Here is a 15,046-nt window from a genome sequence, read left to right as displayed (position 1 = left end):
CGCAGTGTTCCCGGGAATGGGGGAACCCAGCCATCACCGGGTACATGAGAGTTCGGAGCACGGCGGTGCCGGGAGTGTCACCCCGGGTGGGGAGCTCCGGCGGGGTTGACGGGGCCGCCACCGGAGTGGGGATGGGCTCCAGGGAGGGGGGACCCCTGGAGCACGGGGGTACTGAGGGCTGAGGGACTTGCGGGTTTGGTAACAGGGTAACCAGGGTAACCGCTTGTGGCGGTAACAGGGATGGCAGTCGTGCTGGGGCTGGAGTTCGCGGTCAGAGCACGGGAGTAACAGGGTCGTCACTGGGACTGAGGGGCTCGGGGCACTGTCACCAGGCATGGGGATTCAGAATTTGGGGGCATCGGGGGTGTCACCGGGCACAGGGGCATCGTTCGGTCTGTAGGGCTGCACACACTGAGATATAAGGGCATCACTGGGCATGGGGGCTCTGGACATGGCGTTCACGGGGTGCCACTAGGGCTGGGGAGGCTTGGAACGTGGCGATACTGGGCTGTCACCAGGGCGGGAGGCCCCAGAACAGGGGGTTACCAGGTCTGCTACCGTGCTCGAGGCACAGAGTAAGCACCGGGGCAAGAGGGTCAGGGATGTGGAGGTGGTGGGGATGTCATTGAGACTGGAGGAGCTCAGGGCTCGGAGGTTCCAGGGGCATTCCTGGGGCTGGAGGGGTCTGGAGGAGGGGAGCAGTGGGATTCTCAGCAGGACACTTAGGCTCGGAGGTGTCACCAGGGCTGGGGGGGATTGGTATAAAGAGATAATGGGGGCATCACCAGGCTTGCATCACGAGGCTGACACTGAGGCTGGGGAGACTTGGGACATGCAGACAGTGGGGTGTTAATGAGGCAGGGGACCCCGGGGCATACAGGGGACAATGGGGGATGTCCAGGCTGGGGTTCTGTGCCCCCAATGACACCAGTGCTGGCAGCCTGGCAGCGTCCCTACCTGAACATCTTCAAGCACTTCCGTGTGGAGGAGTGGAAGCGCTCTGCCAAGGAGGGGGATGTGGCCGCCCTCACGGTAATGGGGGCACTGGGGGGTTGGGGAGCACTGGCCAAGGGTGGGCAGTGCTGACCCACCCCCTGTCTTTCCCTGGTTTCCAAAGGACACAAGGCTGAAGGGAACCATCTACCGGATCCGAGGCTCCAACCCAGCCAGCAGCTACCTGCAGCTGCCACGGGCAGGGACACAGTCCCTGGGGCTGACAGGGCGCTACCTCTACCTGCTCTTCAGGCCCCTGCCCCACAAGCACTTCCTCGTGCACCTGGATGTCACCACCGAGGTCCGTGACACAGGGTGGCCTTCTAAACTGCCATTGTGACTGATTGAAGGACTGGGGATGGCACTGGGGGGCTGCAGGATGTGGCAGCTCTTTGCTGCTGGTCGGTGACCCCAGGCTGGAGATGGTTTCCATCCTGGTGGCATCTCAGCTGGGGCCAGGGGATGTGAAGGGAACAGGAGACAGGGCCACGTGCCTTCTCTGCAGCACTTCCCTGCCGAAGCCACCAGGGTGACTAAAGCTCCGTGTGTGTCTCTTCCCAGGAAAACCAGGTGGTTCGCATCTCCTTCTCCAACCTCTTCAAGGAATTCAAATCCACAGCCACCTGGCTCCAGTTCCCCTTTGTCTGTGGAGCAGCCGGCGAGGGCACAGCCCAACGGGGTGAGGAGCTGGGGCTGGGCTGGCACACCACCACCGAAATGAATTGTTAGAAAGTATATTGAGTTCTCAAGTTGGCTCGATGCGTTTGAAGAGAAGCTGAGGCTGCCTCATCCCTGGGAGTGTCCAAGGCCAGGTTGGATGGGGCATGGAGCAACCTGGGATAGTGGAAGATGTCCCCATGGCAGGGGGATGGAATGAGGTGGGTTTTGAGGTTGTCCCTCCCAACCCAAACCATTCCAGGGTTTTATAATAACAGTGGTGAGCCTGAGCAGGAGCCCCTCTGCAGGCATGTCAGAGCTGTAGCTCCTGGTTGGGCTGTCCCCTATCCCTGTTCTCCCAAACAGTGGGATGCAGTGTTGGGCCAGGCATGAGCTCATGGAGGTGGTGAGGTGTCTGTCTGTCCTTCCCACCCCTGAGCCTACAAGCCATGTTTTCCCATCTCCCACTTGGCACAGGCCTGGTAGGAATCTTGCCTGGTAATTACTTCATACTGAACCCTGTGAACTTTGTATCTCCTGTCCAGCAGGGTCCAAGTGTGTAGCTTCTTTCCCACCATCCCTTTTCCCTCCTGTCCTCTCCTCCCCAGGTGTCCCCGGAGCAGCCCCGGCGGACGTGCGCTGGACGTGCCTGGTGCTGGACCTGCCCTCCATCCTGGCCCTGTACCTGAGCCGCAGGTACAGCCACCTCAGGGGGGTCAAACTCTGCTCCAACCTGCTCGTGAAAAACCTCTGCACCAGCGACCTGCTCTTTGAGCCAGGTGAGGAGCCCAGAGCTCACATTGGCCTCTGCTTTCTCCTGAGACTCCAGCCCAGCCTAGGGGGAGCCCATGGGGGTTCAAAGCTGAGTTTGCAGTCCTGGCAGAGTACTGGGCTGCTGATCCTCTGTGATGTGGACAGAAAGAGCAAAATACTTGGTACTATGCTAAGTTGCCACACAGGCAGGGACAACTTCCACTAGCCCAGGTTGCTTGAATCCCTGCCTAGTCTGGCCTTGGACACCTCCAGGGATCCAGGGGCAGCCACAGCTTGTCTGGGCACCCTGTGCCAGGGCCTCACCACCCTCACAGGGAATAATTGCTTCCCAATATCCCATCTAACCCTGTCCTCTTGATAGTTTGAAGCCATTTCCCCTTGTCCTGTCCCTCCATGCCCTTGTCCAAAATCCCTCCTCACCTCTCTTGAAGCCCCTTTAGACACTGGAAGGAAATCTGGAATAGAATACAGTCTCCCAAACTCTGGAGAAAAGTATCCTCTGATTTTCCAACTTGTAAAAGTGAATGAAAAGAGCAAAGTTAAATATCTTTCTAAGGTTAGAAATCTTTTCAGGGGTAAAAATGAAAGGTGTCATCAAGCCTCACTTCTGCAGGACTTGTGCTTTTATCTGCTGGAAGAGCCTGTGCTTTTTTGTGTCAAAAATCTTCCAACCTGCTTTTTTTATCCACCTGCTCAGTGTGGCAGAGGTACTTTGGTCAAATCCTTTGTTTTCTGTCTTTCCTTTTTCATGCTGGAATTCTGTCTGAACTGCCTGGCCTGCTGGGAAGCATCAGTGAAGAAGTTATAGGGGTTGCTTTGAAATTCCTGAAACTTATTGTATCTTTCCTGAAACTGTTCCTGTTTCCCTTTCCTAAATTTAAAAATGCATAGAGGAAATAAGACAAGAAAATGGGCAATGAGCCTTAAGAGAAATCACGTGAAACTGCTGAATTAGTTAGCAGAAATGACATTAATCTTGAGCCTGGGGGTTTATAACTGAAATCCAAGAATTTATGCTCTGGGCTCTTCTTTGGAGGTTGGGAGTTACAGTGCAAGGTGGGGTTGTTTCCAGCCTCAGGCTTGTGATCTTTGTTTCTCAGGTGGAAGTGGTTTGTGCCTGTATCCCACAGGGAGTGGGTGGTTTCAGGCAGCCCCCTGGGCCTGGAGAGCTGACTGTGACAGTGTCCCTGTCCTGGCAGGTGTGACATTGGCTGAGGCCCGGCTGGGTCACCTGTCCTGCCGCGGGGTCGCTCCCATGCCCCGGGAATTCGCCTTTCCTGTGCCCAAGGGGAAGAAGTGGCACGACCTCTATGACTACATCAGGTACAGCTGCTCCCATCCCACTGCAGCTCCCAGACCTCCTCACGCCCCTGGGAAGAGCAGCATGGGCAGTGCCACATAAGGAATGGCAGATCCATGTGAGCCTGGGGCTTGAGTGGGCATTTTGGGCAACCTCCAGCATTTAGGTGTTGTTAACAAAGACACCATTAGTGTCATCTGCCTTTGGTACCCTTGGATTTGGAGGACCATGAGGCAAAAGGGGAGGGATCTTACAGCAAAGAGGCCTCTGTGCCAGGCTGAGGTACCAGGTGATATTGCCAGATGCCAATGCAATATCCCAATGACATGGTGCCTTCCTCTGGTTCTGCTCAGGTTCCCGTGTGAGGGGGCTAAGATGCTGCACAACTCCATCCAGAAGAGCTTCCCCAGTCCTGTGGCAGGTGGGAATGTTGGGGATGGCAGCCAAGACTGTGCCACCCCATTTGGGTGCCCTGGGTTTCCAAAAGAGCTTGACCTGCTCCTTGTGTTGCCCAGGTGACCAAGCCCTGGAGAAGCCTGGCTGCCCAGTGGTGACACTCTCCAGAGCAGTCTGTGACCGCCTGTCCCTCACCCAGCAGATAACCAGTCCCCAAGCTGTAAGTGCACTGTGGAGGAGGCTGCAGCTTCTTCCTTCCTTCCTGCTTCCCATGAAGCTTTTCCCTGCATCTCTGTCTTAATTTAAGATGTAGAAGCTGCTTGTTATCATTGGTAGCTGTTGCAGGCATGGTCTGGTGACCACAGCCCTGCAGTGACTGCCTGGGGGTTCAGTGTGGTGCAGCACAGAGACAGGAAATGTGCCAAGTACCTCGAAATCTCCAGACATCCATCTACCCTGCCTCTGAGGAGGCAGACAGTTGGTGTGTCTTCAAATTAAGGTTAAGGAAGTGAGGTGTGGAGACTGAGGAATGTGATCAGTGCCCTCAGGGAGCAGAGCAGTGCGTGGAGCTGGGGCAGGCAGCTGCCCTCATCTTGGTTTCCCCTTCCCCACTGAGGTGATGTGAGAGCTGGTGTCCAGACTGGCTTACCAGCATCGTTGTGGGTGCTGGGTGAAGCCCATCCTCATGCTGTGAAGAGGGAGAAACTGAGGAGCACAACTTCTCTTTCTAGAGGGTGTCCAAAGGATGGCCATGAGGATGGTGAAGGGTCTAGAGGGGAAGAGTAAGAAGTGCAGGAGTCACTTGGTTTGATCTGATGGAGAAAAAGAGACTGAGGTCAGACCTTGTCTGGGGCTGCAGTTCCTCCCAAGGAACAGCTCTGATCTCTGTTCTTTGTGACAGGGACAGGACCCAGGGAACAGCTGCAGCTGTGTTGGGGGGGATTTTAATGGATATTAGATAAAGGCTCTTCCCCCAGAGGATGGCTGGGCACTGACCAGTCTCCCCAAGGCAGTGGTCCCAAACCTGCCAGAGCTCCAGGAGCATTTGGACAAGGCTCTGGTTTGCTGTCTGAAGGAGATGAACTGTGCATGGACAATGGAGCATAAAGAGAGTCATTAATAACCTGGCCAAGCCAGGTACCCACAGGGCTGCTCTGCCTCCACATATTTTTCCTCCTTGTCTGTTGCTGTGAAGAGCCCTCAGGACAGACATGGATGTCTCCCTGTCTCTGGCCCATGGGCAGGTGGGGGACACTGGGAGGAGAACTGAGCTCTGTCTGAGGCTTTCCTCATTCTCAGGTGCCACATCGATGTCCTGTGATCACAAAAAGCATCCCTGAGGTTCACCTGGCAGTCCCAGGGCCTCTGAGAGCTGTGCCTGCTGGAGACCCCGAGCTGGAGAAGCAGAGGCTGCACAGTGCGGGGGACACGAGGCACCCACTGCCACCCAGTGATGGTGGCATCCATGTCTATGCTTACCAGAGGGGGGGACAGACAACCCGAGCTGTCCTTGGCTCAGAGGAGGTGAGTGAAGTTCTGGAGGGTCATGAGGTGGCTTCTCTAATGAAGGGAGACAGGGAACACAAGGTTCATGCTGAAGTTTCAGTCAAACTTACAGAGTCCAAAAGATGCCTTTTTCTGATGAGCAGTTCTCCCACCAGCACCCTGCTTGCCTTGACAGAGGGCCCCTGTGTTCAGATGTGCTGACCTTAGGCCACAGGTTTGGCCAGGTGTGTACAGGAAGAGCTCTGGCCCTTATGCCACAGGTGAGCACCAGCCTGCAGGACAGCCCTGGAAGTGTCCAAGGCCAGGTTGGACAAGGCTTGGAGCAACCTGGGCTAGTGGCAGGTGTCCCTGTCCATGGCCAGGGGAGTGGAAATAGATAGACCTTAAGGTCCCTTCCAACCCAAACCAGTCTGGAATTCTCACAGTGGCCCCAGATCTCTGGGCACCACTGGGGCTGGATAGGAGAGCTGCTTAACTCAGAGACCCCAGCTCCTCCTGCTGCCAGGTTAAATGCTTTAAAGTTGTCCCCTCTGACAGAAGAAACCCAACGCTGCCTCTGTGCTTCAGAGAGAGCTGAGCACTGGGGCTGGGGTGCCCCATGGAGGGAGGACCCCAGCCTGGCTCTAAACATGATGTTGCTCTCTGGCTTTCTTTTCCAGGGGCTTGTACCAGATCCCATCCTGAAGCTGAGAACAATCATTGGCTTTGGAGGCTGCAGCACCAAATGGGTCAGTGGCTTGAATGATCTGGGGAGTTGATCTGTTAATGTGTGGCTAGGATATGGATGTTTTGGAGGTGTGAAATGCAGTTGAGTGTGGCACTGCTTGATGTGGAAAGTGATCCCAAAGTGGATGGGCCTGAGCATCTGTGACTACTGCTCTGCTGTTAGGGTAGTGAATGAAAAATTATGGGGCCCATTAGACAGAATCATAGGATGGAAAAGTCCTCTAAGGACATCAATTCCAACTGATTTTCCCAAGCCCATCACTGGCCCATGTCCTCAAGTGCCACATCCACATGTCTTTTAAATCCCTCCAGGGATGGTGACTCCACCAGTGCCCTGGTAGGGCACTGACCACCCTTTCTGTGAAGAAGCTTTTCCAATATCCAGCCTAAACCTCCCCTGGCAAAACTTCAGGCCATTATCTTCTTGTCCTGTCCCTTCTTCCCTGGGAGCAGAGCCTGACCCCCACATGGCTGCCCTCTCCTGTCAGGGAATTGTGAAGACCCAGAAGGTCCAGGCTGAGGCCCCCCAGCTGCTTCTCCTCTGCATCTTGTGCTCCAGATCCTTCACTAAATTTCACACCTTTCCAACACATTAAAACTGGTGCTGCTTTGTTGCAGGCTGGAAAGGAAGGGCTGTGTTTTGGATTGTTTCTGTGGCACACTGGGCCTTGCTTGTGGTCTGTGTTGGGGTAAAGGAAGGGTTGGTTTGGTTCAGTCAGTTTAAGGCTCTGCCAGCAATGTCGTTTTCCTTGGATCTCTTGTTTAATAGTAGGAAAGAGATCTTAAAGCCCATCCCATTCCTTCCCTGCCATGGGCAGGGCCACCTCCCACTAGCCCAGGTTGTTCCACACCCCACCCAGGGCCTTGAACACTTCCAGGGCTGGGGAAGCACTCTGTGCCTGGGCTGTGGGGCATTTCTGGAGCCGTGTCCCCCCTGTCTTGGTGCTGCAGGCTCTGTGGACACAGGACAGCACGGCTGTGGTGTACCCCTGCCACGCTGTCATCGTTGCCCTGCTTCTCAAGACTGGTGAGCAGAGGTTCTTCCTTGGTCACACAGAAAAGGTGAGTGTAGCCCTTGCAAGCCCTGATGGCAGCCCTGTCCTTGTACCCTCGTGCCAGCTCTCATGGGCTCCTCTCTCACAGTGCTTCTGGTGCCTTGAGAGGCTGCCTAGAACAGAGGCTAGACAGTGTTAAAGGGGTAAAGTGGGTTTGTTTATTTAAAACGCCTTTAAAGGATACACCTTGAGCAGTACAAGAGCCCTGCTGAGGCTACACACAAGATGAATGATGGGTCACGAGTTTTAACACTTTTATAAGTTTTTGTCCATTTAGATATTGGGGTTAATGGTCCAATTACAGCTTCAGGTTATGAAGTCCCATCCTCCCAGTTTGCTCTCCTCAGTTCACTGTTTGCACTTTCTGGGCCTGAAGCCGCAATGGTGTCCTTGGTTCTTAGGCTGGAAAAGGATTGTTTTGTCTAACTACACTGTGAGGAGAACTTTCTAGCACTTTATATGAAGTTCAGCTATATCCCAGTACAGCACAGAATCTGGAAAAGGTGCAGGCTAAAGCCTAAGGGGTCACTTCCCGCAGGTGTCGGTGCTGGCGTTCGGCGGGAGCAGCACCTTGCTGGCCTCGGCACAGGCCGGGCCCCGCAGCGTGGGGCGCCTCTGGGACTTCCCCACGGGCACCTGCCTCTGCCTCTTCAAAACCTACCTGCAGTCCCTCGTGTCCCTCAGGTGGGTGTCAGTGTGTGCAGCTGTGTGTTCAGCACAGCAGCTTTTCCGTGCTGTTCCTGTGTGATAAACCGGGGGTGAATTACAGCTGCCTGTGTTTGCCACCAAACCTGCTGGCAGCTGGCCTGGATATGCTGCCAGCTCTCTGCTGAGCTGATCCCTCAGGTCTTGCTGTCTCCCCATCCCCACAACTTGTCCCATTTTATGCCCCAGAGGATGAACTCAAGGTACAAGGAGCTGTTTTTCACCAGGTCTCTCTTGCAGCTTTTCCCACACTGGAGCTGTTCTCTGTGGTGTCGGGAAGGATGTGCACAGCAAAACGGTGAGAGCTGATGCTGGGGCTGGGAGGTTTCCCTGAGAGAGCTGTCCTCCCAGATTCTGTAGTTATTTTCCAGGCAAACCTCTGCTCTTGGCTTTTCTAGACATGTTCTTGGGGGACATCCCTTTCTCCTTAGCTGCCTGGAGAATACATTCCCTCTGCCTGATGCTTGTGGGTGTTCCTCAGCTGCAAACGAACAAATCCTTTTGGAAGCAGCTGGAGAGACCTGCTGGGGTTGTACTTTGGGGCTGTTCTATCCCTGCAGTGATCCCAGCTAGGACCCAGGCAGAGTGATGGGATTATATCTTTATTTCAACAGCATTTAGGGCAAGATGTGAGGTGAAATCTTCCAGCTCCAGGCGTCACTGTGGGAAGGGATGCCGGGCACTGGGAGCTGCCGCCCACCTTTGTAGCTGGGGATGACGCAGATCCCACATGTAGCAGTCAAAAATAAACTTGTTCCATGGGACTGGGGGTTTTGTTTTGTCAGTGGAACTGTTTTTCATCCACTGTTTTCATCCTTTAGTGACGACCATCAGCAATTAGCTGTGCCATCACTAAGTGAAGGAAAAACCCCAGTGCTCCATGTTTTTCCCAGCATGTAGCACTGTTCTGTGAACAGTGAACACTCCATGTGGGAGCTGGAGAGGTGGGATCAGTGGGGTGAAAGCAGGGTGGGAGAGTGGGGGTGCTGGAGAGGGGAGTACCTCTCCCAGGGTGATGCTTCAGCCCATCCCAGCCTCTGAGGTGATGCAGGGTTTAGTTTTAACACTGTGCTGGAATGCAGAGCATCCTCCTGAATTTCTGCAGGCATCTGCCCCCTTGCTTTAGGCAAAGGGTTTGACTCTTGCCCCTGGTGATGGGCACTGAGTGCACGCAGACCTGCACTGAGCAATGGACACGTGCTGCCTCCTGCTCCCTCAGTCCTGAGACAGTTCCTACATCCCAGCAGGCAGAGTTCCCACTGCTCTGTGGATTTTCTTTCCAAGTCAGCCCTGTTGCCAGCAGCCCTGGGATTTAGAACCTCTAATTATGGATTGCAGACAAGGATATTGCCACAAAGCTTTGCAAAGCTGTTGGACTGTCCTAAACCCTCTGTGCAATGGGTTTTATTTCCCCGCTCCAGCTCTGTTATCAATACTTCGTGCCCAGCTCTGGAGCAGCTGCTGGGTGAAAAGCTCTTCTGCTGCCAAGGTTTTGAGCAGCTCTCCCATCGTATTTTCTTGCTTCAGATGGTGGTGGTGTGGAGCACTGCTCAGGCGACCCGTGGTGGAGGCATGACTGTGCTGGCCAAAGCACACACAGATGTGGACATCCAGGCCATGAAGATTGCTTTCTTTGATGATACCAGGTAGTGGGATGGGAAAAGAAATTGTAAATATTGATTCTTAGATACTGAGAAGGTTTTTTTCTTGTGCGGGTTGGGGGGCCCTGGCACAGGGTGCCCAGAAAAGCTGTGGCTGCCCCTGGATCCCTGGAAGTGTTCAAGGCCAGATTGGATGGGGCTTAGAACAACTTGGGATAGTGGAAGGTGTCGCTGCCCGTGGCAGGGTGTGGAAAAAGATGAGTTTTAAGGTCCCTTTGTCCCAGACCCCTTTAATTCATTAAGTCTGGCACAGCTGGGAGGGAATTGTAGTGCTGCAGCTATGTGGTTGCCATTCCTGTTCTCAGTCCTTGCTGTCCATGGCCCTTGGGACAGGATGGTGTCGTGTGGACGGGACAACATCCGGCTGTGGCGAGTGCGGAGCGGAGCCCTGCGCTCGTGTCCCGTGGACCTGGGCGAGTACCATTCCCTGGACTTCACTGACCTGGCCTTCGAGGAGGGGCCCGGGCCTGAGCAGGAGCCAGAGAACTGTGCGCTGTAAGTGGCAGGACCTGTCACTGTCACCTGTCCTGGGCAGCCCAGCAGGAGGGAGCTCTGCAGCTCTCCCTGCTGAGCAATCACTTTCCACGTCGACCATGATGCTTTGCTGGGGTTCTCCTGCAAAATACAGCTGCCTTCTGGAGCTGGGACAGGCTCTCCCCACTCAGCACGTGTCACCTCCCAAAAGGGATGTGGCTGCTTGCAGAACAGCCTCTTTCTTCTTGCTGTGCTGCTGTTCTGCCATATTTAGTGACTCTCCCCACCTGAAGCTCTCTGTTGGATTCCTGGGTCAGCAGGAGGAGCCTGGTACACATCCTCTTGCGTACAGACACACACTTTGTTGTTTTATTTTAATCATCAAAGCCAGACCTTCGTTGTCCCACAAAGGCAGAGCTGTCAGCTCAGCCAGCCTGTGCCAGAGGGAGGCTCTATTTTGGAGTTTATGGCAAGCTTTTAGCTCTTTTGCTAATTTCTTTTCCAAACGGTCAGGAAACCAAATAAGAAATTTTGACTTATTTGGAGGTGTGTGGAACACTTGGACACCTTGTTGACCTCTTTTATCACTTGTGAACCAGGATTGCTTTACACAAACCAGTTAAACCAAGGTAAACTAAGGTGGTTTTTTTACTAAAAGCAGGTCTCTCCTGATTTTTTTTTTTTTTTTACAGCTTTGTGTGCAGCAGGAGTGGCCACGTGCTGGAGGTGGACTACAAGAACGTCTGTGTGAGGAGTGCACGGCGCCTGCTGCCTGCACAGCCCCAGGGGGACGGGCAGGAGCAGGCAGGGAGCAGCTCAGGTGGGAGCAGGAGCAGGAAGGGAACAGCTCAGGTGGGAGCAGGAGCAGGCAGGGAGAGGAAGAAAACAACCAGGGACCCCCTCCACCACCATCGGGGTCAGAAGTCTGCTCAAACCAACCAGCTCTTTACCTACTGCTGAAGGATTATTTTGGGGTTGATTAGATCATTGCTATTTGCCTCTTAAGGGCTGCAAATAATCTTCCTTAGTACAGCAAAGTATCGTTTCTTAAGAAAGATTTTAGCATTTTAAATGCTGATTGCACTTTCAGAGAAACACTACTTTTAGAAACATGAAACAAGGTCTTCATTTGCTGATGGGAGGCTTAATGGAGAGATGGAAAAAGAACTAAGATTAACGAAAAAGATGAATTTGGGGATTTTTTTCATTTTTCAGCTGGTGCAGAGCGTTCGGGGAATCTTTGTTGCTCTACATTAAGTAGACCAACTTTCAGCTCTTCCATTAACTTGAACAGCAGGAAGAATTCACTTTCAAGTGTGATTGCTCTGATATCTTAAAACTTAGTGCATAGTTTGCTTTGGCAAATTGAGCTAATTAATCTATAATGTGGCCTTTGAGAGGTGTGTAACTGCAGTTCTCACTTCATAGGCAAGAAAGGGCCCAGGAGGAGATGAAACAAAGTTGTTGGTGCTTCCTGGTCTCAGTGCTGGCTCTGAATTATGGCCTTTATACTTGAATTGGATATTGGGGAAAATTTCTTGACTGAAAGTGTGATAAGGCATTGGAACAAGCTGCCCATTCTGTCCCTGGAAATGTTAAAAAAGCCTGTGGATGGGCACTTGGAGACAGGGGCTGGTGGTGGGATAATGGTTGGACTCAGTGAGGTTTTCCAACCTTAATGATTTTATGAACCAAAAACTCCCAGCTTGTGGATCTGTAGCTCCCTTCTTCAGAGAGGCTTTGGGACATGGCAGTGAAAGGGTTTGTACCTCAGGCAGTTAATTTGGCCTATCCTTTGCTATAGGATCCTGCTGGAGGCAAAAATATGGCAGGGGTGGGAATTTTCTGTGCCGAGCAAGAGTTTCACAATGGTAAAGAGGAGTTTGGAACCCTGAGAAGGACTGACTGAGAGCCTTCAGCCTGTTCTGCCAGTCACTGTGGGGCTCCTGCAACCTCCTCAGGCTCCAGCTGGGTGTGTGGCTGGACTACCAGACTCAGCTCTTGGAAGGGCACCTCTCAGGCTGTTTTCTTGTTTCACCTGTATAAGGAGGTATTGGTTTTTGGCTTTCCAGGCACTGGGATTGCTATAAACTGTATCAGCATGTCCTCGACCTTCTGTGCCACAGGCTCAGAGGATGGCTATGTGAGACTGTGGCCACTGGACTTCTCAGCTGCTGTCTTAGAGGCAGGTGAGTAGAGGTGGGAGTGATGCTTCCAGAGCACAAATGCCATGGCTCCCACAACAATCCTCAATCAGTGAGTGCTGTGTTATGTGTGCTGCCTCCAGGGCTGACTGCCTTGGAAGTCTTCAGTGGCAGTTATTCGTGTTTATTCTTGTAACTCATAGGAGAAGGGCAGGATCTCCTGGGAGAGAATAGACTTCCCATCTTGATTTTTGTGCCCTTCTAGCCACGGCTCATCTGTCCATGAAAAATTAGGGGAGAAGTCATTCAGTTCTTGATTGTTTTTGAAATGATTATCATTACAGCAGAGCCCAGGGATGTTAGGAAGGATGGAGACTGTTCTCTCTAATCTGTCACTAAACTCACATCTGCAAGCATTCAGTCTTCAGGTTGTGGGCTGCTCATTGCTGTGGGCATTGCTTTCCTAAATGTGGGTCTGTTCCTAAATGTGGGTCTGTAGCTGCTCCTTTCCCAGAGGATTTGTTGACTCCTGTGTCTTTCCCCAGAGCATGAGGCTCCAGTGAGTTCTGTCTGCATCAGCCCAGACAGCCACAAAGTCCTGTCCACGACAGCTACTGGGAATCTGGGCTACCTGGACATCCAGGCCCGGGACTACAACACGCTGATGCGCTCGCACAAGGAATCTGTGCTGGGGTTCTCTGTGGAGGGGAAGTGGGAGCAGATAGCAACAGTGTCCCAGGACAACACCATCCGAGTGTGGGACCTGGCCTCCAGGCAGCAGGTGGGTGAGACTAGAGGCAGGTGGTGTCTCATGTTTATTAAGAGTCTCTCTGGTCTCTGTTTGGTCCAATTATCAAAGCCCCACAGCTCAGGAGCCCTCCCTGAAGTGTGAGGGGTCCTGTGGGCAAGAGACTCTTTGGAAGTACAGAGTTCTGAGGTATTGTTAGTCCTTTTCCTCCATCTTTTGAAGATTGCTTTTTAGCACAAGCCGTAACACCCAAAGGCTTTATCTAAATGCCCAAAGACTCAGGATTTCACTGGGCTTTGGATCCATCCAGGGACACGCTCATGGTGGAGATGTGAGGCTGAACAGTTGTTGGGTCCAGCTGCATCTCCAGTCCTCTCCAGCTTTATGCCTCCCGTGGTGTCTCTTCCCTGCAGCTGTATGACTTTTCAGCTGCAGAGGAAGCTCCATGTACTGTGGCCTTCCACCCCTTCTGGAACATGCTGGCCTGTGGCTTCGACAGTGGCATGGTGCGGATCTTCAGCCTGGCTGCCTCTGACCTCCTGCTGGAGCACAAGTGAGTGAAGTGGGAGCTACACGGGCTCTAACTGGGTGTCCTGGTGATGAGACAGAGCCACAGTGACGATCATGGAGCTCCACAAGCCTCAGGTCCCTGCTGGGTGGGTTTGAGGCAGATTCCACTGTGCCAAAGCTCCGGGTGGTGAAAGCCCAAGCTGTGAAAGCCATGAGGGCCTTCTTTTGTGGCTTCCCAGTGGACAGTAGTAGGAAAGGGCTTGTCGTAGAGAGCAGCTGGGCAGGGAGCCCTTGTGAGCCTCAGTGTGGGATTTGGAGGATGCTCCAGAGGGAGAGGGAGCAGGTTCAGTGCAGGCTGGAGCACTGCAATTGCTGTTTGGTTTTCTGGCAAGTTGGAGTGTTGGTTGTCCTGGGCTGCTACAAGGGTGAGCACAGTGGGGTCTTGCTCTGTTCCTGGTTAATTTATTCTCTTGGGTTCTTCACCATGTTACACTCATCATCATTGTTCCCTCTGTCTGTGGTTCCTTTTTCTCTTCCCTTTTTCCACATTTTCTGCCCTCCTTCAGGCAGCACCGCACTGCGATCACTGGGCTGACCTTCTCTCCAGATGGCAATTTGATGTTCAGCTCCTGCTTGCAGGGAACTCTGACTCTGTACAGATTTGTGGCACAGAAAACGCAGGTTCTGAGAGTCCTGGGTAAGATTCTAGGGTTGGGGTTGCCTTTCTTCTTTTTTTTTTTTTTTTTTTTTTGGTATTAGCATGGACATCCTGACACCAGGGCCAACCCAAACTCAGCCTGCTTGGAGTGATATTTCCCAGTGAACCTTCTGAACTTTGTCATTTCCCCCTGCACTGGGCATTGCTGAGGCACCTCCAGTCCTGGGGTCAGTTCTGGGCTCCTCACAACACAGACACTGAGGGGCTGGGGCATGTCCAGGGAAAGGAACAGAGCTGGGGAAGGGCTGAGGGAGCTGGGAAAGGGGCTCAGCCTGGAGAAAAGGAGGCTCAGGGGGGACCTTGTGGCTCTGCACAACTCCCTGACAGGAGGGGACAACCTGGAGGGTCGGGCTCTGCTCCCAGGGAGCAGGGACAGAACAAGGGGAAACGGCCTCAAGCTGTGCCAGAGGAGGTTTAGATTTGATCATAAGAAAATTTCTTCATGGGCAGCGTGCTTGGGCACTGGCACAGCTGCCCAGGGCAGTGGTGGGGTCTCCGTCCCTGGAAGGATTTAAAAGACATGTGGGTGTGGCACCTGGGGACACCTTTTTGTGGACTTGATGATCTTAGAGGGCTTTCCCAACCTTAATGATGCTGTGATTTCTGTTTTACCTTCTGTGTGAGCAAACCCCAATGACTGTCAGCACTTCCCTGCCTGTCCTGGTTCAAACCCTCTCAT

The 15,046-nt window shown here is 53.2% G+C and overlaps 1 protein-coding gene across 2 annotated transcripts in view; it reads left to right on the top strand.

Moving 5' to 3' along the window:
* Positions 1-616: 616 nt before the first annotated feature.
* The window catches only part of LOC136368076 (mitochondrial Rho GTPase 2), a 44,040-nt gene continuing 29,610 nt past the window's right edge, over positions 617-15,046 (top strand). The window contains exons 1-19 of one of the 2 annotated variants that reach the window (XM_066330051.1): positions 617-1,032; positions 1,118-1,294; positions 1,555-1,672; positions 2,259-2,429; positions 3,624-3,747; positions 4,078-4,145; positions 4,240-4,340; positions 5,420-5,644; positions 6,286-6,354; positions 7,304-7,414; positions 7,946-8,091; positions 8,353-8,410; positions 9,640-9,758; positions 10,107-10,268; positions 10,940-11,067; positions 12,320-12,436; positions 12,937-13,172; positions 13,553-13,692; positions 14,216-14,346. In XM_066330051.1, the coding sequence (XP_066186148.1) occupies positions 853-1,032; positions 1,118-1,294; positions 1,555-1,672; positions 2,259-2,429; positions 3,624-3,747; positions 4,078-4,145; positions 4,240-4,340; positions 5,420-5,644; positions 6,286-6,354; positions 7,304-7,414; positions 7,946-8,091; positions 8,353-8,410; positions 9,640-9,758; positions 10,107-10,268; positions 10,940-11,067; positions 12,320-12,436; positions 12,937-13,172; positions 13,553-13,692; positions 14,216-14,346 (2,581 nt within the window). In that variant the 5' untranslated portion in view covers positions 617-852. The remainder of the gene's footprint in view (positions 1,033-1,117; positions 1,295-1,554; positions 1,673-2,258; positions 2,430-3,623; positions 3,748-4,077; positions 4,146-4,239; positions 4,341-5,419; positions 5,645-6,285; positions 6,355-7,303; positions 7,415-7,945; positions 8,092-8,352; positions 8,411-9,639; positions 9,759-10,106; positions 10,269-10,939; positions 11,068-12,319; positions 12,437-12,936; positions 13,173-13,552; positions 13,693-14,215; positions 14,347-15,046) is intronic. The other variant, XM_066330042.1, reaches the window with a different exon arrangement.

The sequence above is a fragment of the Sylvia atricapilla genome, chromosome 15 (assembly GCF_009819655.1).
Source record: "Sylvia atricapilla isolate bSylAtr1 chromosome 15, bSylAtr1.pri, whole genome shotgun sequence".
In the NCBI taxonomy this organism is placed as follows: Eukaryota; Metazoa; Chordata; class Aves; order Passeriformes; family Sylviidae; genus Sylvia; species Sylvia atricapilla.
The sequence above is the reverse complement of the archived record's forward strand: the minus strand, read 5'-3'. Positions and strand labels throughout refer to the sequence as shown.